General features: G+C 41.4%; 2 protein-coding genes across 3 annotated transcripts; one reads left to right on the top strand and one right to left on the bottom strand.

Annotated features, from left to right (window-relative positions):
• The first annotated feature begins 1136 nt into the window (after positions 1-1136).
• cbll1 (Cbl proto-oncogene-like 1, E3 ubiquitin protein ligase) lies at positions 1137-8068 on the top strand. Of its 2 annotated transcripts, none has more exons than XM_065951157.1 (6): positions 1137-1291; positions 2930-3076; positions 5501-5604; positions 6114-6197; positions 6292-6365; positions 6748-8068. In XM_065951157.1, exons 1-6 carry the CDS (start codon positions 1279-1281, stop codon positions 7757-7759), a joined length of 1434 nt encoding a protein of 477 aa, XP_065807229.1. In that variant the 5' UTR covers positions 1137-1278; the 3' UTR covers positions 7760-8068. The 2 variants fall into 2 exon arrangements, with proteins under 2 accessions (XP_065807229.1, XP_020502793.1); XM_020647137.3 differs by having other exon boundaries at positions 1138-1291; positions 2930-3094.
• Positions 8069-9203: 1135 nt separating this feature from the next.
• slc26a3.1 (solute carrier family 26 member 3) lies at positions 9204-21231 on the bottom strand. The gene is made up of 19 exons (XM_020647136.3): positions 20970-21231; positions 20716-20855; positions 19886-19996; positions 19629-19789; positions 17606-17770; positions 16638-16790; positions 16186-16268; positions 14786-14933; positions 14401-14514; positions 14209-14286; positions 13972-14067; positions 13324-13430; positions 12207-12276; positions 11411-11503; positions 11213-11308; positions 10898-11119; positions 9913-9967; positions 9688-9824; positions 9204-9426 (listed from the first exon to the last, which is right to left on the bottom strand). Exons 1-19 carry the CDS (start codon positions 21095-21097, stop codon positions 9406-9408), a joined length of 2178 nt encoding a protein of 725 aa, XP_020502792.2. The 5' UTR covers positions 21098-21231; the 3' UTR covers positions 9204-9405.
• Between the last annotated feature and the right edge of the window lie 2570 nt (positions 21232-23801).

Raw genomic sequence — 23801 nt, 5'->3', positions numbered from 1 at the left:
GCTCTGAGAATATTACAGAAGACGGAGATGGATGGAGCAGTGCTAGTGAGATGTTTGGAAAGGCACAAATTAAAACTCCATGCTTTATTTAGAGAGGCCTCTTTTTATGATTATATTTATTTATATAGTTTCAAGTTTATCTTTTATTATTGTGTTATACATACATTTATATGCCCAGCCCACATGAGTTAAAATCAGCTTGTATGGCTATTTTCAACAGGCTGCTGGTAGTTTTCTTTATGTTAATGTATTTTTTTGTTAGTACTTTCAGTTATAGTTCTTTGACTTTCCATAAAAATTTCAGAGCAAAAACCCACCCACACTGTCTTAATTGCAACAGGCATAATTGCCAGTTAAAGTATTTTTGCAAGTTGGTGCTTTAAATGGTGACTTTGCACAAACATATGTGTTTTTGAGAAAAAAGAATAAAGCTAAGAAGACATAAGATATATATTCACGAGCAAGAATAAAAATGGCGGACCTGCTCAAAGGTTTTGTTCTAGGTTGGGGGGGGGGGGGGGGGGTACCAGGGATTTATGCAGACCACAAACAAATGACTGGATGGGTTTATTTCAGATTTTGTGTGTCAGTAGACACTCAGGTTACCCAAATATATGTTCAAAAACTGGTGGGTGGGTTTTTCATAACATGTCCCCTTTAAATGTGCAATCTGTCCATAAACCAGTTTACAAGTTGTTCAGACACATCTGTGCAATACTGATACAAAAACTGCATAACATTGTCTTCATTGAGCATTTTACATACACTGTGCAATGCCTACACTGTTCAACACAACACATTTTGTATATTTACATAAATATTGTTCATGTATTAAATTCTCTGTGATTGTAGATGGCTTATTATTTATTCAGATACTCTCACTTGGTACTTAATGTTTATTCTATTTTTATTTTATATTCTATAAATATTTTTATTTCTCCTACTGCTTTATTGTGTTTAAGAGGAACTAACGACCGTGGGATTAAAAGTATTTCTGATTCCGTACAGCTTTGCCAACAGGGGGCGCCAAAATCAACGCAAACCAGAAGTTCCTCAAAGCAGCTTTAATAAAATGTATTATACTAGTTGCCTGGTTTCTGGTTTTATCTCCGAGTCTGTGTCCTTTCTATTGTTTTCTGTACTTCTTTGGCTTATTTTTCTCCCCCTTACACCTCTTTTCAGACCGTTCAGACCCTCTTCTTCTTCTTCTTCGTCTGTCCTCTCATTTTCTCTTCCTCCTCTCTATCCCACAATGCTTTGCGAGCACTCGTTTGGATCATGGACCAAAGCGGTAAGCAAAATGACAAACCAGGCCGACGTTATAAACTACTTTAATGTATTTATTCATCATTACGCTGTCATAGTCGTTGTTGTACCAGCTCTCCTTACATCCTTAAATCATCCTCACTTCAGACGGGTTTGCTACAGCATCCAGTTCTCATCCAAACAGCTTTTAATGTGCTCAATCCATGCTAATGTTAGCTAAAAACAGGCTTTGATGGAGCGAGTCTGAAACTAGTGTGTTCGCTAAAAGTTAGCATCAAGTACTGAATGTTATGATGCACCCACTTGTGTTATTGCAGTCCAGTTTACACAATTACGATATTAAATGGACAAACAATACATTTTAAATCTGTAAGAAGGTTTAATCGCTCATTAGCTGTTGTTTAGGTTGGGGCGCGAATGCTACCGGACTAGCGTTAGCATGATGCTAACTATACGAGAGTTGTCACTAGACATTTAATCTGAATCAAAAATACTTAATTAATGCCCACAGGGTTTGTCTGTCGTTACAGTTGCTCTTAGAAACAATATAGCAGAATAAATACAGGGAAATAAATATACATATGAAGAAAATAAGTGGAAATAAAGCAAGAAGAACAACAAGAAAGAGAGTTGAAGAAGTGAAGCTTTGTACATAAAGTGCAGAGATTTTATATATAACATTATATTGATGTCTGTTTTTATACCATGGCAACAAAAAAATACTAATCCTAGGCACCCAATATTTGTGAATGTCTTGTTTTTTTTTAATTATCACTAAGTTGCCAACATATTTGTGCAATTTTATAATCAAATATACTTGAAATTTGCTTTTAAACACATTCAAAAAGAATGAAATATATATAGATGTATCAGTAGAATATGCAATCAGTGTCAAAGCCCAGAGTTTCTGAAGAAATAGTCAGCTATGGAAATGCACAGGGGATTGAATATATGAACAATATTTACAAATGTGCAGTGTAGATATTGCACATAAGGCCCAATGAAGACTGTGTTTTCCAGCTTGTGTCAGTATTTCACTCATGGGTGACTGTTTACAGGTAGATGAGATTGATAGTGTGAGATGAGATAGTGTGCAGGTGTTTGCATGGTACCTGTCTTATGAAATAGATATAATGTAGCTTTTTGATACTGTCAATCTTTAAAGATCCCAGGGCCATGACTAAGCTCAGCCGTCATCACACCTTTGTACATTCATATTGACTCTGCGGCGGTGTAATATTGGTGTCCCCGTCTGTGAATTTATATTGCATTTCGGCACTGTGGAAGCACCGCACAGCAGAAGCGCCACATAGACATACAGTCAGATAGCACGCTCACACAGCGTTTGTGCGCCCAACAAGTGTCCCCTCCAAAACATTCCCAGAATGAACTGCAACTAACCCAAATCTCAGCAGGTCTATTTGTCTAATTTCTGGTGAACATGATCTTATTACACTCATAGTTAGCCACATTCACCTGAGAGGTCAAAATAAAGTGTATTCAGATTAATGACAATACAGTTGAGATTAGTTTTTGCAGTGTATAACTATATATTGTGTTTGACTGTATCTCTAGGGTACTGCACTTCTTAATGCAGCCTTTTCAATGAGACTCTGCACAGAACATTGCATGTTTTCTTACTTTTGCCTTTTTTTCCCTGCAGACAACGATCTTCAAGGCAGTGATGGCTCTGGGATTTTGGGAGGCCCAGATGTCAGAAGAAGAATCCCGATCAAACTCATATCCAAGCAGCCCCTAAGGAGCAAACCTCCGCCCCGAACACAGAGACCCAGCAGCAGGCCAATCAAAAGTGAGCCTGGAGATGACGGTAGGCTCAGTCTGCAGAACATCAAGTCTCACTGAACTTGTCTGAAAAATTAATAATGACTAACCCTAGCAAAGTTGTCCCGTACTTTGCTTAAGCATTATTGTCCCCATTCCCCTGATGGCCTGCACACACACTGCTCCAGGACTAACCAGGCCTGAGCACGGTTACCTCTTGTATACATGGTTTTGTGTAATTATAAAGCGTGCTTAGTTTACAAGACAGGCAGACTCGAGAAAGAAAATAAGGCACACACTGTCGGGTCTGTGTCCGCACATCGGAGGTCAACACAGAGAACATGACAGCTTCTTTACTGACTTTGTTGCATATTTTGATTCATTTTAATCAGATACAGCCAGAACACTCTGGTATATCTCCATAATAAAGGCTGTCAACGTTGTGTAACCTTGTGCTTGTGCTCCTGCATGAACTGTACCGTGCCGGAGCACAGATCGGAGCACTCAAACTGGTCAGACAAACTGGACTTTAAGGGGTGAAATGTGCCTAGTGACTTTACGGATTACGAAGTGTGAGTGCGCCCTTAAAGAGTTCAGAGACTTTGCCAGATGTCAATTTGTTAGATTTCTCCCCACATTTCTCCTCCTTTCAACTATAATTGCAGTAATTTGGGCGCCTGATAGCCTAGCTGTTATGTCGTGTGCCTCATGTACGGAGGCATAGTCCTCGTTGCAGCAGCCGTGGATTCAGGTCCGACCTCGGCCCTTTACTGCATCCCCAACTCTCTCCTCCTGCCTCTCGTCAGCTTTACTGTTCAATGGTGGTAAAATGGCCCAAAAAATAACTTTTAAAAAAGTGCTACCATTGTGAAGTAGACGCACCAAGGAGGAACAACAGCCAAGCAGCTGCACACAAGCCTCAAATCGCCACGATCAATATCAAGTGTTGGCTAGGGCACTTTGAAGCACGCCTCAACTGCACCCTGCAGCACTTCATATTGCTTTCTTGAAAATGATGAGGTGACTAACAAATCTGGGTTTACAGTGTCAGAAGACTTTAAGTACCAAAACTTGTAGAATCAACTGTGAACTTTGACAGATAAAAGTAATCGGTTAGGTTCATGTCCGGATTCAGATTTCGGCCAAGGCACCTCAGTTCTAGTAAAGGATCTTGTTTAATGTCAGAAGATTGATGAAATTTAAACCAATTGAGCTACCAAGCTTGTCTCAGCAGTTTGAGGAACACTCTTTGCTTGTCATGACTGTGCCTCTGTGTACAAAGTGAAGTCCAGAAAGAGATATTTGAACCAAGTGAGGGAGGAACTGGACTGGCCTGCATAAGGCCCTGGTCCTAATGGTGCGTTCCAGTTGATCTCGTAAGTGGGAAATTCACGGTTCCCAATCGGAAGTGTCAACTGGAACGCCCCCTGAAGTCGTAATTATGACTCGGAAACTCGGAGGAAAAGAAGTAGCCCGAGTTCAGATCCAATATGGCTGCTACATGCATCGAAAGGGATATTAAAGATGTAACTGTTGAGTTTATTAGCAGCTTAGTCGTCTTTTTGTGTAATTAAATCAATCAGACCGATGGCAAGTTCTCTCTGTGGAGGTGTTTCATGTTGTTTTCAGTCAGAGACTATCACGTAGTTTGCAACTGGAACGCAGTTATCATGGTAGTGACGTCATTCCCAGTATCCGACTAACGAGTTCCGAGGTATATGGAACGCAGCAGAACCCCCACCTGAAAACCTTTGGGAGGGTTTCGAGTGCACACTGAGCTAGCTTGGCCCCAGGTCCACTCTTTTAGCCGAATGTCCACCAATTTCCACATACACACTTTGATATCTTGTGAAGATAGGGGCTGCTGCAAAACCTGGAAAAAGGGCTCCGACTTTATATGACTGCCCTATGTATTAAAATGAGATGCACAACAAGCCTGTAGGTGATTTTTACCAGTTTGCCTTTGCACCACCAGAGAGTGCCAGTGAGTTACCCATGGTGACCTTAAGTTACTTCAGTGTGCAGTGGAAAGGGGCACAGCCTTACAGAATAATGTGAACACTAAAAGTGGATTTTTTTTCAAATAAGGGAAGACGATAAGGCAGCCATTTTTTACTTAAGAAAGTTTTTGTTCATGTCAGTATAGTAGAGTAATTACACAGCAATTATTTTTGACATGAGGTATTTTGTGTCATTTCATTTGAAGAAATAATTTGAGTTTTATATTTATTTACAGAAATGTTACAACGCTACATTTATTTCATTTTACCCATATAATTCTAGTTTTTGATAATCTGGAAATATCAATGATTCTTGAAAATGATCCAATCAGGGAACATGGTCACTTCTTTAGGGCCATCTCAAGTTACTGCTATATATTGATAACATTGTTTTATGGCTGTGTCAGGTCTAATGCATTGCTCCGTTAATACTTGTCTCTTGTGTTTTTCAGATAACTTCTTCAAACAAGAGGAGCGCTTTGATTGTGGAGCTAAAGCTGGTGACGTGTTTGCAACTCAGAGGAGATTCCCCCAGCAGATGTTTTGGGATTATAAGGTATGTTACTGGCTGGGTCTGAATCCTCTCAACAACCTGTACAGTGTTTTTAAGATTAACGACACACACTTTATCACATACCGCAAAGTCTAGAAAACAAGTCGCACCGGTAGACGAGACGTATAGAGCTCCCATGATTCCCCACCAGCCTCGACGTCATCTTTTGTTATTGTTTTGATTGCGAGCCCCCTGGCGGTTGATTCTATATAGTGCGTTTAACACTGGTATCTCTTTGAGGTCCTGTTTGAGCTCTTTTGTATAATTTGTTGTCTCTTTGCACTGTTTCTTTCTTTCTTTATTTTATTTATTCATTTAGTTAGTAATTGAATTGAATAGTACAGCACTCTCCTCCACACAGACTGGTTTAAACAATTAAATCTCCCATGTTTTGTCATTGGTTGCAATTTCAAAGATTCTGCACTAAAGTAGACTTATAAGAACCTATGACAATTGTATTTGAGTGTGTTTACATTGCGGTCACCTGTAATGTTGATCTTTTCCCCCCATAGCTAAATTTGATTGGAGAAAGGGATGAAGTACCAATTCACTTCTGTGATAAATGCGGTCTTCCTATCCAGCTCTATGGACGGATGGTATGTATTTAATTGATTAATTGAACCGTCTGTCCTTTGCAGTCAGTCAACGGTGAATTTAAATGTTTAGTAACCTTTTCTTTTAATCACTCAGATCCCCTGCAAACATGTTTTCTGCTATGACTGTGCTTTGCTCCATGAGAAGAAAGGAGATAAGATGTGCCCTGGGTGAGCTTTTCAATGTGTTTTTTTTTCCTTACAGTTTAACAGCTTGAGTCTAAGCTGTCTATTAGGGCTTTCACACTCGCAGAAAACTCAGGATATTTTCAGGAGGAGCTGTATGTGTGAACGCAAACAGCCAGCCAGTAAACGGCTTATGAGATGTGGATGTGATGTCACCATTGTTTTCTTGACAATCATTAACGGTCTGCAGTACACCTCTTTTAAACTCTAAAAAACAAAACATGATTTTTTTTAAGGAAATGGCTGTGCGTTGATCTTGTCTGACAAACATTTGGTTCATTAAGACATATACTGTATTCTTAGAGTGTTAAATAACAGTTGTTTTTGTCCCTGTCCCTGTCCCTTTGTTCTGTGTCCCTGTGTTCAGACTCACCATGTATAACTGCACAGACCCCGTGCAGCGCATCGAGCAGTGCCAGCGCGGCTCCCTCTACATGTGCAGCATTGTGCCGGGGTGTAAACGCACCTACCTGTCCCAGCGTGACCTGCAGGCTCATGTCAACCACCGCCACCTGAGGGCAGCCAAGTCTGGAAGCCGCCAGGACCCGGTCCACCTGCCCCCTTCATCTGAGATTCCTGAACGGTTCCGTGTGCCTCCTCCTCACCTCCCAAAGAACCACGTCCACCTCCCCAACCCGCTCCAGCACAGCGGCCATGACCCCTACAGTCAGCCACCCCCTCCCTCTGCTCACGAAGCCCCGCCACCAAACTCTGGTCTCGGCCCAGAAACATTCCGCATCGCCACGTTAACAACACGTAAACACAGTAATCTCATCACCGTGCCCATCCAAGATGACTCCTCCTCACGGGAGCCGCACTCTGGTGGACCAGGCCCTGCTCAGCCCCCCCACCACCACCCTGGGGAATATCCTGGCCAGCCACCTGTAGTGACCCACTCTCACCACATGATGGCACCACCACAACAGCACTTTGGCCCCCCACCTCCCCCTCCTCCTCCCATAAACCACCCCATGCAGCATCCTCCCCAAGGCTCTGGGACACCACACATGGTATACAACCAGGCCCCGCCTCCCCCCATGTCCACAGCTCCGCCACCAATTACCCCGCCTCCAGGGCACATTATGGGCCAGTTGCCACCTTATTTGAACCACCCACCCCCAGGACCTCCACCACAACACAGTGGTCCCCCTGTCAATGCCCCCCCTCCTCATCATTACAATCCAAACTCCATGCAACAGTTCCCTGAAGACCAGGGCACCCTCAGCCCTCCTTTCAGCCAGCCAGGAGGGCTGAGTCCTGGGATGTGGCCAGCTCCAAGAGGGCCCCCTCCTCCGCGTATGCAGGGTCCCCCTCCCCAGGGCCAGATGCCTGGTCCTCACCACCCGGATCAGGGCCGCTATCGGCCTTATTATCAGTAAATTGCCTACTGACTGAACAGGCAGCAGTCTGTTTGCATCTGATTAATGTGATAGTAAACCTCAGGGTTCCAGGATGTAGGACTTTTTCATTTGGATAAAACTGCCCCAAAGTAAATGTGTCCGTGCTGCACATTTAGTTAAGTGTACTGAACTTCCCGCTGAACAAACAATAGACTTTGAGAAGTACAGGAAGGTCCCTTTTTTTTAATAGCGTATGGTAAATATTTCTGTATATATGTCGGCTGATTACACACAGATGTACTGTACATTGAAAGACGTCAACTATGTCTCAATAAATTTTTAACAGCAGATCTGCATCTAATCTTTGTTTAAAATGACAATCAGCTTGTTTGTTGGTTCTGAAGATCACTAAAAGCAACATATTGTACTTTGCATTTTGTCAGGGGTCGCTATGGGTCAGTGGTAGTCACTCGTCTCAACCGAAGGCTTGGGGGTTCGATACCCATCTCCTGCAGCTACATGTCGATGTGTCCTTGGGAAAGACCCTTAACTGCTGCTTCGAGGTTGGCTAGTAAATGTGTATAAATGAGATAAGATAATACTGATGGATACTTTACATAGCAGCATCATACATCAAGGTGTGAATGTGTTTGCTGTGACCTGTGGTGTAAAAGCTTTGAGTAGTCAAGACACTCAAGTCCATTTACCATTTCAACTTTTCTTTGGTGGAAGAACATGTAAGAGCAAACACTTGGCAACAAACACATTTGTGTTGGTTCTTAATAACTATGACTGATTGAAAGTTCACTTAATATGCAAAACACACTTTACCGCGGTTTTCTAACACTTATACTGTATGTGTCTCTAGTCTCTCTAAAAACCCTCCAATGATGAGAAAAGTCCATCCTCCCCATCTTTTACCTGCTTCACTTTTCAGAAAATGTGTGCTCAAACAGACTGTTTGGAGATTTTCCCTTCATGACATCACAAAGGGCAGTAGCCCCTCCCCCAGGTGGGTGACACTCCCACAGTTAGGTGTTTGTTCTGCCCTCTGAGTCTGCCTTCTCAACATAAACAATAGGACATGTAGTGAGAAAGCCTGAGCCACCCAAAGCCCTTCCAGAGAGGGGGCGTGGTCAGACACAGCTCATTTACATATTTAAAGGTACAGACACAAACAGTCTGTTCTGGGCAGGGCTGAAATAGAGGGGTTTATAGGTATAATCAAATACATTTAATATAAATTTATTTAAACTTGATGAAAAGGAGGATGATATCTGACTTTTTAAAAAAAAACTTAGTTTTATTTATTTTTTTAAATCGACATGCAGACAGTTTTAGTGAGAGCTTGCTCTAACCAAAGTATTTAAGATGCTTTATGTCAAATCAATAAACACATTTTGTTTTGTATTTTATTACATCTTATACATTGCATTTATCAAAAACAGTTTGGAAAAAGGACACGACAGTAGAGCATAACAAGTACAGGAAAAACAAAGATTCAATCATTTATTAAAAGAAATCACGATGCAAAAAACTTTTTTTAAACTCTGAATAAATGTACAAAATATTGTTTTGTTGGTAAGAACACGAGGCTATAACCTTACAGAATATTAAACATCACATGTATGAGGTCTTGTTGACTTGTATTTTCAGGGTGTTTCTTCCCGGAGGCTGTCGATGGTTTAAAGACGTGTATCTTTTACCTGTTTAATAGAAATACAAAATGAATGTAGAATGTTAGAGCTGCAAAAGTTAGAAAGGAGGTAAAGACCATATGATATCATATTGATTTCATTTGTGAAATGATTTAAATGAAGCTGTGGTTACAACACTTGTTGTGATTTGAAATCTCAGAAAATCTCCTTAAACTCCTTAGTATGCTTTAAAGTAATAAACTAATGATACATCACCTGAATCTGGTACCTGGTGATGGGGAAGAGGGGTATTATGATTAGTGTTCTTACCACGTTGCCTTTTCTGATGTCTGTCTTGTGGTTTTCAAGCACATGCAGCATGGCGTCATGAACGGTCGGGAAAAACAAGGAGGTCTGAATCTCGTCATCAAAGAACATACAGCTGTGTAGTGTCTCCAGGATGTACGCTGCGGTCACAAAGGAGAGTGTATTTAGTGTTTTCATTTCTTTATGTTCTAACTTATGACAAATTTAATGAATTCTGATGAAACTCACGGTCACAAGAGGCAACGTAAACATTGACATCAATATGGATGAACTCTCTGAGCGCCTGTGGAGGAAAAACAAAAAAGCTTCAGAAAGAAAAATGGAACCTTTCGTCATTAAAAAGTATTCTTAAAAAGCCTTCCGACCAATTAAAACGCTTTTTTTTTTTTTTACAGTCCGATCATATTCATCCCAGCGTTATGTCCCGCCTCCTATCTTGTGATTGGTTTTATCCCGTTAGATACTCTCGAAATTCCGTTTCATGGGGACAGTAAGCTGGAAATATGTGATCAAGGAGTACACAATCAGTTTCTCAGACTGGTCTTTAATTGCTGCGCAGATGATTGATCCTGAACGTTACTTAAAAAACATTGTTTAGACAAATACGAAGTGGACATAAAAAGGGTTGGATTCACTGCAAAAAAACTCAAATCTAAACAAGTTTATTTGTCTTATTTCTAGTGAAAAATATCTTATCATACTTTAAAGAGGACATATTATCCTCCTCCTCCACCTTTTCAAACAGTCCCCTGTGGTCTAAATGAAACATCTGTGCTGTGCTTTGGTCAAAATATAACATGAATCAAGCACCAGAGGAGGTTTGTGACCCTGTATAAACCAGCTCTCTCAGAACGCTCTGTTTGGGTGTGTGTGTCTCTTTAAATGCAATGAGCCCCCCCTTGAGTTTTCCCAGTAGACATCACAAACAAAGGACTGGATGGGTTTATTTCACATGTTGTGGGTCAGTAGACACTCAGGTTACCCAAATATATGTTGAAAAACACTGTCAAAGTGGATTATTCATAATATGTCCCCTTTAAGGGGAAATTCACCAGAAAAGTAGAGATAAAAATCCCAATTGAAGATATAAAAAGCCTAAAAATGAGGCCAGGTTGATGTGGCTTATAATGAGTGTAATGAAATCAGACAAATACACTTGGTAAGATTTGAGTTTTTGCAGTGAAAGCATTGATCTTCATGAATAATTGTTTACCGCTTTGAGTCCCTTCATAGCCGAGATGTCCATAAAGGAGACGGCAGAGAAGTCCAGGATCACACTGTGGACATCCACTCTGGGCACGCTGATGCTTGCAGGCAGCTCTGCGTTCCAGCAGATTTTCGAAGGAAGATCTTTGAGGTCAGAGGGCAAATCCATCTCCTCCATGTTAGTATGAGACTTGTCGGTCGTCTGGGAGAATAAGTCCCTCAATCCTTTCTGTTCGACAGAAGAAAGGAGGCGTACAGGTCTAGGAAGAACACTTTGAAGCTCACACTGGTACAGTTTTTAAACTTAAACTCCCAGTCTCACCTCTGTAAGGTTTACATCCCCTTTCTGCTGCAGGGCCTTGATTTTCCTGAGAGCCTTGTTTCTTTTCCGTAAAACTTTCAAAGGTTTAAACCCAACCTGCAACATGCAAGTAATGGCATCATGTTCGGACTCATTTATTTAACTAATAAAAGGGAAACTGAAGCATACAGTAGTTCAGATACGTCTCATCATACATACAGCTTCTATCAGTTTGTCTTTGAAGAAGTCAATGTTGGCGAAGAAGATAGGCGAAGGTATCCTGAAGATTTTCACTCCCTGTGGTTCGAATATCTAAAAAGAGAAGTATAATGTTAAAGGAGCAATATGTGAGATATCTACTGAATGAAATGATAAAGTGAGCTCACTATCTGATCAGACATTAAGGAAACATGACATGTTGAAGTGCTGGCTTCTCTGACAACAATGCAGCAGCCAGTATGTCCTCCTTCTAACTTTAGATTCTGTACCTGAATGCTCTGAATTTGTTTGGACCAGAGAAGGTAGGCGGTTTTAAGGCCCCCCTACACGGCCGTTTTGGACGCCCCTCAGTTTACCAGATATGAGAGCAGTTATCAGGTCAACAGGTGTTGCAGCGATGGAAGCGGGCAAGAGAAGTGGTTCAGCTAGAAGTGATTGTACCCGACCTAAAAAGCCTCTGCATGTTTCTAACAAGCTCCACGAGCAGAAACGTGCTCAAACTAGGATTAATATTGGAGATGCTTTTGAAAAATGGAGAGAGGTTAGAACACAGAAAGGTTTACAGACCGATGCAGAGCTGAATAAACACTGAAGCTTCAGTGTCCACCACATGGCAACTCACGTTAGCATCGACTCTAGAGAGGAGGGGGCGGGGGGAGACAGCTCTCTGCAATGTTTTGAATTTGGACTGCAGTACCCATTTTAAACACTAGGTGTCAGAGTTACATACTGCTCCTTTAAAACAAACACCTCCACGAGCTCAAAAAGAAACATTTAGCGTTGGGTGCGTACTTACTTGTGTGTAATCTTTGCGATCTCTGTAGAGATCGGTCCCTGAGATGTTGGCCAGGACAGAACAGCGGGGGCTACAAAAACATGAACATTGTGCGTAGGTCAGAGGGAGGAGGCTGTGATAGTGAAGCATAACCTTTTAAAACTTAATGAATTTATTTGGGTCTTAGACTTGAGGATTCAGCACTATACACATCCAATTTAAAGCTTGTTTTTACGACTAAAGCAGAACTCTAAGGCAGGTTGTCTGATGTTCCCTGGGCTTCGTCTCTCAGGCTGTGCTACACTAAAAAAAAGACTGTTTGTATTACATTAAAAAAATCTGTACATCCGTTGTAGATATTAAAATTGTGATTACTCAAAATGATTTATATGCGTTCAATATACTGAATTATTTTTTGTTTTAAAAACATGACTTTTTCATTTTTATTTATAATGTTCCTTTAATGTTAAGTATATATATTCACTCTATGTTGAACCCACATAACTATATTGTGTAAATTTAAAGCATTTTATATGTTCATTGTATTTAATTAGCATGAGTTATGGCAACTTAAGTTTTTTATGTATTTTTCATACATTGCATTTTGGTATAATCTCCCTAATATTCTCAAACATATCTTGCACTAAGTTATAAAACTATTGCATATTTTGTAAATTCAATTTTTAGGATCACACTAGATTGTTGGGCAAAAATACATACACCCATAAACACTTCTCATGTTTTTGGATGAACTTCAATTTCTTTTTGCTATGCAGGAAATATTCCAATAAAAAGTTATACTCAAAGTTAAACTCCCGCACATTGTCTAAACTTACAAACATTTATTGGCATCATTTCTGTATTAGTCCTCCATCAGGTAAAAAGGTTTGCCTTTAAGTTTTCGTTGGATACATTGCTCTCCGACGCACTTGTCTTATGAATTGGATGTGTAAATGTTTTGTGAAAATGTGGCCACAGTTTAAAATCCTTGATATCAGGTAAAGCATAACTATGTCTATGATTTTAAGAGCCTTCCCAGTTTTTTTTTCTGGCTGCATGTTGCATAATAAACAATACTTGAATACTAAGCTCTAAAGTAATTACATGATACAACCACTGTTGTGAGGTGTGTTCTTACAATTGAGTCCTGAAGACGACAGTGAGCAGCTCGATCCCTAAGCCTACCGCCAGGCCGAGATCCAGTCCCAGAAGGATGGCAGCCAAACAAGTTACCACCCACACCACCTGCAGACAAACAGCTGAGCTTAAACAAGTCATCATATCAAGTCATCTTCAGCCTTTTGTACACATGCAAACTGCTCATAGGTCACTTAAAACGCTTCTTTTGGAAAGCTCCTTCCAGGGTGCAGATTAGACGCCGGGGAAAATGTAGTATTGGGCTTATAATGTCACACTGTGCGCTGGTTTCTCCTCCGTTGGACGTCATTGTGCGAGGCTGTCACTTTTGTTTACATGAGATCAGCGCGATGGCAGACGTAACCAAACTAGTGCTCACACTATGTTGAAGAGCAGAGGCGTCTGAATTGACAACTTTGTAAAATGAAATGGTCATTGCAGATGAATGGCGAGAAAATGTTGGCATGTCATGGACATCATTTTTGACTTGTGGTGCTCATGTAAGCAGCAACAATGCGTTTTGCGTTTTCATGTGGACGAAGACGCTTTTGAGAAACAGAGGAGGAAAACCTCGGTTTAAAAAAATAGCCGCCTATGTGTGGACTAGGCCTTAATCTGCAGTGAACACTAAAGATTTTTAAACACCTACACATTCAATTTTGTCCCTCCTCCACAGGTATAGGATCTCTCTGAACTGCATCAGCATGCCCTTCAGGTTCACGATGACCAGGGCTCCAAGGACAGCCTGAGGGGAAATCAGAAAATAATTGGTATGTGCAAAAAAAAAGCACACTTTTTAAATATAAAGATGTACTTTCACACTAGGCTTTGTATGATGAACATAATGGAAAATATTAAATTCATACAGTAATACATAGAGTCTCACCCTGGGGAGCGGCTCCAGCAGGAAGCCAAGCGCCAGAGTTACAATCATCGCCATCAAGGCTGAGATCAGCCCTGCAACCTGAATTTGTTACAAAAAAAAAGGTTAATGTTTCATTTCAACGAGCTAAAGTAGGAACAGCATGTGACATCAAACAGATTGCAAAGCAAAATTTCACATTTTAGATTCACCGACCTGTGTTCTCCCTCCGGAGCTCTCCTGCACCGCCGTCCTGGAGAGGGCAGTGCTGGCAGCAAACGACCTGAAGCTCGCACCAAATATGTTGCTAACCCCGAATGCAATGAGCTCCTGCAATGCAACAATGAAAGTTATGTTACCTCCCCTTGCAACCCAAAGGCTACTTTTGTTTTTGAATGATTCTGCTTTTCTTCATGCACATAAAACCTTCACATGCAACCTTGAAATAAAAGCAATAAGCAATTAAACTTTATATCTTCTGAACTAAAGTTATGATGATTGTTACTCCCACACTCGTTTAGTTTCAGTAACAAATTAACTATGTTTCCTCTTTCAGAGCCAGGCGGGGGTAGACAAGGTCATTATAGAGTATACAACTCACCTGGTTCCCATCAATGGTGTAATCATGTTTAATGGAGTACACTTTGGCCACAGAAAAGGCAACAGCAAACCCCACGATGGCTGCAGGAAAAGCCTCCACAGCGCTCTCCTTGAAGACTTCTATGTTGGGCGCTATGGGAGACTCATACCTGAGAGAGCACACCCCACCTTTAAACATTTTCAGTATGAGTATTTCCACTTTCATTTACTTTCTACTCCACTAATTTTTTTTAAGTTTTCATATTAAGACGGTACATAAAGACGTAAGACAAGCGTTTAAAGGCCTGTCAACTCTGAAATAAATTACCAATTCAAAGTTTATTAACCCCACAAATAAACTAATTTAATGCTACTGAAAAGCAAACCAGGGCTGCACGTACTGTATGTTCAGCTTTTATAGATAGAAAATTAATTACAATTAATCAACACTACAAGCTGGCTCCTAAATTAAAAAAGTCTAGCCAGCTCCCATCTGACATGAAAAAACGATGAGCGTGGACCTGACGGAAATTTTCATGAAAAACTGTTGACCGCGGACCAGACTCAAATCATTTACAAGAGGACCAAAATGTATGGATGAGCGAGGACAGCTCGAGATAAGTTGATGTACTGGAATCTCCAAAGCGGCTTATGAAGAGAGTTCTGGAGAAGGCGTTAATCGTTAATCATTGTGAACCACAAACTGCTCAAAATTGTTTCTAAAGATCCATCAGGTCGGCCTGTGGTCTTTACATGTTCAGCAATGATGAATAGAGAAGGCCCACAGCAGTTGCTTCCTGCAGTAGGGTCGGGTCCAGGACCACAAGAGTCAGAAAAACCTAGACCCAATCCTTCAAGCGGTTTCTGTACAGCTGTTTGGTCCGCACCAGGATTCGATTGACAACTTGGTCAACAGACTCAGGTTTCTTTTAACTGAACCAAACAGGTTAGGTGTTTAAACGCCCTAAAAGCCATATATGGTCCTCCATGAGAAAACAAAAGTGAGCTTGATCTAAAGTTAAAAGCTAAAGACCCAGCTCTTTCATGAATACCTACTAACTTAATGATGATGGTCTCCATATTATTGATGATGATGATGGTAATGACGATGGTTTTTGTTTGATAACGATGACTTATAAGATGGTTTCTATACTGATTAGAGCTCTCAAGAACTGCCCTCAATGTTGTGCTTTGCCTCTGGTCACTTCCTGTCAGCACCTGTGTGTCCAATCAGACTCAAAGCTGATCGTTTGCTCTTACTGACATTGTTCCCTTTTTTCTAGAATTAGATCCTTGCTTGTGTTGTTCTTACTCTCTGATGTACGTCGCTTTGGATAAAAGCGTCTGCTAAGTGAATTGTAATATTGTAGAATTGATCTTTACCTATAACCGCTAAATAACGTAAACAAACTCCAAACTTACCCGCTGACCATTTTGCCAACAATTGCGACATCAAATGTCTTCTCGAAGTTGAAGCCATAGGACACGCCACAAGCAATGATCGTCTGTGTGAAAAAGAGGAGACAGTTCAGGTTTGTAGGTGTTGATAAATTGTATGGAAGTGTTTTCATTCATTACTGTTCAAAAACCGACTTTGAGGATCTGCTTGAGGTTGGATGCTTTAATCATCTTGTTGATCTAACCTTGTCCAATCAGTCAAATGCAATGTGTCTCATATTTAAAAAAGGTATCAGATCTTCCTTGAACGCACAAATTATTGAGGGGTTTCACAACTGTGCTACAACACACTGATTGGGTTAACTTTGGACAAAGCAAAATAAAACCCATAGCTGTGTTCATCTCTGTAAAAGAGTAGATATGTAAAGTACACTAAGAGTAGGCTAAATATGATGCATTTCTAAGGTTTCTCTCACCACGATAACCTCTATGGGAATTGGAACAGGCAGCTTGGCTTTGTATCTGTCGTTCAGCTCCTTCACAATGAACACCACCACCATGATCACAATGGACATCACCAGGTCACAGATGTTGGTGGAGGTGATCTGGACAAAGATCTCCTCCAGCGTCTGCGCAGGGGAAACAAATGTTATATGTGATTTAATCAGCTCTTTGATCTGATTCAATGTGACGAGTATTATTCAGTCACAGTTCTGAAAGAGAAAACTCCAAGGCAACTCACATGAACATGATATAAAAAATCATAAAATGGCCATAAAATATAATAAAACTGTTCAAAAAACACTTTCAGTAAGGCTTATGTTTGTTGGTGTGCTTACTAGCTTATATACTAAAGTTGCGTTAGACCTAATGTTGCCAACTTTTTCCAAAGAAAGAAACTATTAGCTGCTCAGAAATGTAATGTTTGTAACAAATGCTGTCTCAACCTAGTAACAAGCAAAGAGGTGGAGCTGTGATGGGTCTTAAGACTCCTGGCACAAAGCTACAATGTGCAGTCAGATCAGCCACTCCCCTAGTTATGGATGAAACGTATCCTTCATAAAATCAAAACAGAGGAGTTGTTAAAAGGAAATCACCCCCGGACTTCCAAGCTTTTGGAGCCTGCCACCAGTTGACACTAGAGGTACTGCAATTTTTGAACATCTGCATTAGCTTCATTTTTTTCACCCTGGAGCCTGCTGCTTGGATACATCTGTTCTAATTGGGGATTTAGAGGTACAAAGTTATTTTTTTACTGACAGCATCCCTCAGTTTTCAGCCTCTGAGCTACGTTAACTAATAGCAGACAGAAGCATCTTACTGAGAGTTGAGAGTGTTTTAATCTTCTTACTTTCCTCTTTACAATTAGATGAATAAATATAAGTCCCAAAATGTCACTCTAGCGATAGACAATGGCAGTATAAAAGAAAAATCCTTGACTTACATAAATGAGGGCGAGTGGACCACTGATGCCGGGAACATGTAGACCCAACACAAACTTGAGCTGGGACACCAGGATGTGGACGGCAGCTGCTGTGGTGAAGCCAGAGACCAGAGTGTCGGACAGGTACACAACAATAAAGCCCACCTGAAGAAGACCCATGGCAAGCTGCATGGGACAGAAATAATGGTTTTGTATGGTTTGTTGCAGTGTGGTGTAGTACAGTATGATATGAATATGGATACGGATATGGTATGGTATGGTATGGTATGGTGTGGTGTGGTGTGGTGTAGTATGGTGTGGTATGGTATGGTGAGGTGTGGTGTGGTATAGCATGGTGTGGTGTGGTGTGGTGTGGTATAGTGTGGTGTGGTGTTGTGTGGTATAGTATGGTGTGGTGTGGTGTGGTGTGGTATAGTGTGGTGTTGTGTGGTATAGTATGGTGTGGTATGGTGTGGTGTGGTATAGTATGGTGTGGTGTGGTGTGGTATAGTATGGTGTGGTATGGTGTGGTGTGGTATAGTATGGTGTGGTGTGGTGTGGTATAGTATGGTGTGGTGTGGTGTGGTATAGTGTGGTGTGGTATGGTGTGGTATAGTGTGGTGTGGTGTGGTATAGTGTGGTGTGGTGTGGTATAGTATGGTGTGGTGTGGTGTGGTGTGGTGTGGTGTGGTATAGTATGGTGTGGTGTGGTGTGGTGTGGTATGGTGTGGTATAGTGTGGTGTGGTGTGGTATAGTATGGTGTGGTGTGGTGTGGTGTGGTATAGTGTGGTGTGGTGTGGTATAGTGTGGTGTGGTGTGGTGTGGTGTGGTATAGTGTGGTGTGGTGTGGTATAGTATGGTGTGGTGTGGTGTGGTGTGGTATAGTATGGTGTGGTGTGGTGTGGTATAGTATGGTGTGGTGTGTTATAGTATGGTGTGGTGTGGTATAGTGTGGTGTGGTGTGGTATAGTGTGGTGTGGTGTGGTATAGTATGGTGTGGCGTGGTGTGGTGTGGTATAGTATGGTGTGGTGTGGTATAGTGTGGTGTGGTATGGTGTGGTATAGTGTGGTGTGGTGTGGTATAGTGTGGTGTGGTGTGGTATAGTGTGGTGTGTTGTGGTGTGGTATGGTGTGGTATAGTGTGGTGTGGTGTGGTATAGTATGGTGTGGTGTGGTATAGTGTGGTGTGGTGTGGTGTGGTATAGTGTGGTGTGGTGTGGTATAGTATGGTGTGGTGTGGTGTGGTGTGGTGTGGTATAGTATGGTGTGGTGTGGTGTGGTGTGGTGTGGTGTGGTATGGTGTGGTATAGTGTGGTGTGGTGTGGTATAGTGTGGTGTGGTGTGGTGTGGTATAGTATGGTGTGGTGTGGTATAGTGTGGTGTGGTGTGGTGTGGTATAGTGTGGTGTGGTGTGGTATAGTGTGGTGTGGTGTGGTATAGTGTGGTGTGGTGTGGTATAGTATGGTGTGGTGTGGTGTGGTGTGGTATAGTGTGGTGTGGTGTGGTATAGTGTGGTGTGGTGTGGTGTGGTATAGTGTGGTGTGGTGTGATATAGTGTGGTGTGGCATGGTATAGTGTGGTGTAGTGTGGTGTGGTGTGGTATAGTGTGGTGTAGTGTGGTGTGGTGTGGTATAGTATAGTGTGGTGTGGTATAGTGTGGTGTGGTGTGGTGTGGTGTGGTGTGGTGAGGTGTGGCATGGTATAGTGTGGTGTAGTGTGGTGTGGTGTGGTATAGTGTGGTGTGGTGTGGTGTGGTGAGGTGTGGCATGGCATAGTGTGGTGTAGTGTGGTGTGGTGTGGTATAGTGTGGTGTGGTGTGGTGTGGTGTGGTGTGGTATAGTATGGTGTGGTGTGGTATAGTGTGGTGTGGTGTGGTGTAGTGTGGTGTGGTGTGGTGTGGTATAGTATGGTGTGGTGTGGTGTGGTATAGTGTGGTGTGGTGTGGTGTAGTGTGGTGTGGTGTGGTATAGTGTGGTGTGGTGTGGTGTGGTGTGGTGTGGTGTGGTGTGGTGTGGTGTGGTATGGTGAAACATTTTAATTTACCTGGAAAATCCCCATGAGAAAGGTGACAGAGGAGGCCACAATGACTCTCTGCTGGTCCATGGTCAAATTGTAGAAGCCAGTGATGTTGGCCGCTGGTCCATCCTCTGGGACGAGGCGGGTCACAACATCTCCCACCATCAGGCTCAGGACTGGGAAGGATCCTGATAAAAAGTGGAAAGACAAAGATAAGCCATACACATACAATCTTATCTCATCGTGTTGATAAAAGGTAAGTGACAAAGGTTTACATTACATACCTACAGATATGTGTCTTGAAGTACCCAGGAAGAAGTATGTTAGCACAGGGAAGAAAGCTGTGTAGAGGCCATAGCTCGGAGGAAGCGAGGCCAGTAGAGAGAAGGCCAATCCTGAGGTAGACAATGAAAAACAAGACTATATTCATGATATTCTTTTTCATTAAAAATATCTCTAACTGGACAATTCATTTAGAAATGACCAGATATTTGCCTGTGACAAATGGTAGTACATAAAAGACAAACTAGCAAAGATCAGAGAGAAGCTAACTCTGTGAGTAAGCTGTCTAAGAATCAGTGACATCGTTTTACAAGCTATAAGTCAACTGTTTACATTCTCAGACAATAATCTACAAATCTTGTAATTATCATGCAGTTCAGTTTAAGTTAGGGTGGAGGCCTTGGTGATAGCTGCACTTCCTATGGAACGACGTAGTAAGCATTTTTCCATTGGAACCACTCAGTGAGCGTTTATACATTGAAATAACGTGCAGAATATAGGAGGGGCCCAGTTTGAATGTGTTTACAAGCTGCTACCTTTAAAAATCTGGACATTGCAAACTTTGTGATGACACATTTGAACAGGGCAGAGGGCTGGATGATACATGCTTTTCTTATTGAACAATCTAGTAATCATTCAGGTTCAGGTTACTTTATGATAAAAGTGCTCCAAGTTCCACCAATCATGGCGTAAAACAGGAAGAAATATCAACCAATAAAATCAATACAGATCCCAATTAAAAAACGTGCAAATATCTAATTACACGTTATTCAACTCTTCTCTCTTAAGTTGGTTTCAGTTGCTTAAATGCACCAACATTAAAAGGACTCACCTTGCATGATGGCCACCATTCCAGTGCTAATCCCAGAGACCACATCTCCCAGCAGCCACTCTCTAACTCTGTAGATCCTCATCCAGCCAATGATGGGCAGAAGAGAGAGACCCACATTCTTGACACGTTTTGAATCACAACTGGATTTAACAGAAGCAGAAAAAAAAATTGACAGAACCTGACAGTTATTATGCAGGGATCAAAATGATGAGGACAAGTTATGATTTCAGATCAAATCGTGTGGCTTCACCTACGTCAGATACTCTTTCATATGGTCCAGGGGAGTTTTACGCTGTCTGACGACTTTGTTGTGATTTTCAGCAAAGGTGTCCTCAGAGTAAAGAGGTCGGTCCACAGCGTATTGTTTCCTCAAAGTCGCCATCCTCTCACCTCAGGTATCTGCTGAATTTAATCCCAGTGTGATTTAAAGGTTCTGAGCTGAAGATGATAGATTCCTGCCCGATGTGTTCATGTGCAGTACGAGTCTGTTTTTACCTGTGATCTGATATGAATCTCGTCACTGCGTCCGTTTTGTCTTTACTCTGTTAATCATCCACCAACAGGTTTATGATTCATCATGATCATATGACATTTTATTTTCTGGCACTCTGAGACTATTGATTTGAGGAATTCCCAAGCTTCAGTGAACAGTTAAATTTGAGAAGGAACAATCTACTGGGAACCACAGCTTCTGATGTCTTTGACAACTTTTCTTTTAAACATGTACACAAGTCAACTATTTTCCTCGATATTTTTCAAGTATTTTTGTACCCATGTCCATTAAAAGTCTGAATGTTTCTTTTGGCTGTTGAGACTGTAAGGCGGCTGTGCAATGGTCTCATGGTGTTCTTATATTTTCTTATCTTTTCTCTACTTTTCTGCAGATATTGTGCAATATGGTTAATGTGTAGTAGCCTTGTTGTTGTGATTCTTTGCTTTGCATCAGATTTTTGAAGCATTCTCGTGATCACTACAGAACATGAACTTGGTCAGTTGCTGTGGGGCGCTGGTGGGGCAGTGGTTGGTGCGCTGTAGTCCTCCAGCCGTGAAGCCCGGGTTTAAGTCCCACCTGTGGCTCCTTTTACTGCATGTCATTCCCCACTCTCTCTCTCTCTCTCTCTCCTGTCTCTCCAATAAAGACAAAAAAAGTCCAAAAATCTTTAAAAAAAAAAAACTTGGTCAGTTGTAAACACAGCTGCAGAGGAAGACTTCCTCTCTCTCTCCCCCTGTGATGGCTTCAAACAAAATCAATTAGGTAAGCCATTGCTGAGCGGGTTTAACACGCTATCAAATAAAAACAAAAGGCAGCTGCGGATCTAAATTCAACTTATAAGCTACATTTATTAATAGAAAACTTTTCAGCAAAAACTAAACTTCACAAAATAAAATAAACAAATCAGATCGCTATATCACATATATCCTAAGCGGCCCTTTGCAGCTTCCCCACTCTCACTCTCACACCAGGTGTCCTTAATCAACTTAAATTACACTGCAGATACGCCGCAGCTCCCCCCCAAAGAGGGAGAAATAACGCACAAATACCCCCAAATCAATTAACAAAAGGTAAAACCAAAATAAGCCAGAATAAACAATAATATAAAGAAATAATTCTAAATTCATTAATGTTTGGCTCTTTTCTATTTTTTTAACTGTAAATAATTCATATGGCCATTTGGCCACAACATACCTTTATGCATTCATGTCATTACTGCATGTCACTATCTGTTAATCTTCACGTACCATTAAAGTTACGAACCACATATGTTCCTGGGAGTTTCTGAGCTCCCGTTTCTCGTAGGTTCTTCTGGATCATTGGTGTGGACGTCCTGCTGCTGTGGACCCCTCCATGAACTAACTGCTTCAACTTTTAATATCAGCCTTACATATATCATCGTTCATATGAAAAGTGAAAAAATGAATCTTAGAGCTGCTCAACTTCAACCTCTATAATGAACATAAGCAGTCCTCTCTGTGTCACCATCATTACATCTGATAACGTGAATATTAAACTGATCAGTCTATTATCATACTTAGCTGTAACTGCTAATACTACACATACTTTTACCATTACTCACATTATAGTATATCGTTATCATTGTTGTGCTCGGTTTATTTCTGTCCCTCTCCTTCTTTCTGCATCTCCCTCTACTTGTCACACTAAACCATAAAACACAGAACCCAAATACACGACTCTAAGAATACTTAAAGGTTAAAGGTCTGTTTAATCAGAAAAGGGTCGGTACACAGGAATCCAAAACACAAGCTGAGTTATCCAAAACCATACGTAGGCAAAAAGACTGGTCAATGAAACGGAAACAGGTCAAAATAGGAAATTTGCTAAAGGCTGGAACGTAGTCACAAGTGTGTAGTGTGTGTGTGTGTGTGTGTGTGTGTGTGTGTGTGTGTGTGTGTGTGTGTGTGTGTGTGTGGGGGGGGGGGGGGGACTGGTTGATTTGTATTTTGCTGTTGCCATCATCCGCACAGGGACAACAGATGGAAATAAGCTAGCTAGCTAAATCTGGTACAAAGCATCTCTTCTGAGACTAATGTATTTTTTGTACACTGTCCAAAAAAATGTCCCTGATTCAAATAAACGATTAAACTAAACTAAACTAAACAAAGGAACAAGACAAACTGGCACAGAAGGAGGGGAACACGGAGACTAAATACTCAAGGGTGAGACACAACAGGTGATCACAGACGCAGGAGACACGGGCGACGAGGGCAGGAAGCAAATGGTCTGAAACGAGACACATGGGTAAGTATCAAAGCAAAGAGGAAACACAAGACATGCAACATGAGAAATAACAGAAGTAACTGACACAGTTTCAGCAGACAGCTGTTCATCATGAGTCTAGTTCTGCTCGAGGTTTCTGTCTCTTAAAGGACGTTTTTTCAATATGTTACTTAGTGCTCATGATGGATTCATAGTTGGTCTTTGTAATATAACAATGAGAGAGCTCTTTCACCTGCTCTTTTGTAAAGGGTCTTGAGATAACATTTGGTGTGTGGCGCTATACAAATAAAGTAACTGTTGCAAGAAAATACCAGAGTATGGTGCGATATGGATCAAACTGTGTGGCTTG

Source organism: Labrus bergylta, chromosome 23 (genome assembly GCF_963930695.1).
Source record: "Labrus bergylta chromosome 23, fLabBer1.1, whole genome shotgun sequence".
Taxonomy (NCBI): domain Eukaryota; kingdom Metazoa; phylum Chordata; class Actinopteri; order Labriformes; family Labridae; genus Labrus; species Labrus bergylta.
Note: the sequence above shows the minus strand (reverse complement) of the source record. Positions and strands in the feature narration are given on the sequence as shown.

Excerpts from the sequence above, each read along its gene's own strand:
- cbll1 (XM_020647137.3), top strand. Across the intron at positions 3,095-5,500 it reads AAGTGAGCCTGGAGATGACG|ATAACTTCTTCAAACAAGAG; the intron begins GTAGGCTCAGTC and ends TGTGTTTTTCAG. Across the intron at positions 5,605-6,113 it reads AGATGTTTTGGGATTATAAG|CTAAATTTGATTGGAGAAAG; the intron begins GTATGTTACTGG and ends TTCCCCCCATAG.
- slc26a3.1 (XM_020647136.3), bottom strand. The coding sequence starts at position 21,097 with ATGGCGACTTTGAGGAAACAATACGCTGTGGACCGACCTCTTTACTCT. Across the intron at positions 20,856-20,969 it reads CATATGAAAGAGTATCTGAC|TTGTGATTCAAAACGTGTCA; the intron begins GTAGGTGAAGCC and ends TGTTAAATCCAG. Across the intron at positions 13,431-13,971 it reads GGAGGGACAAAATTGAATGT|GTGGTGTGGGTGGTAACTTG; the intron begins GTAGGTGTTTAA and ends GTTTGTCTGCAG.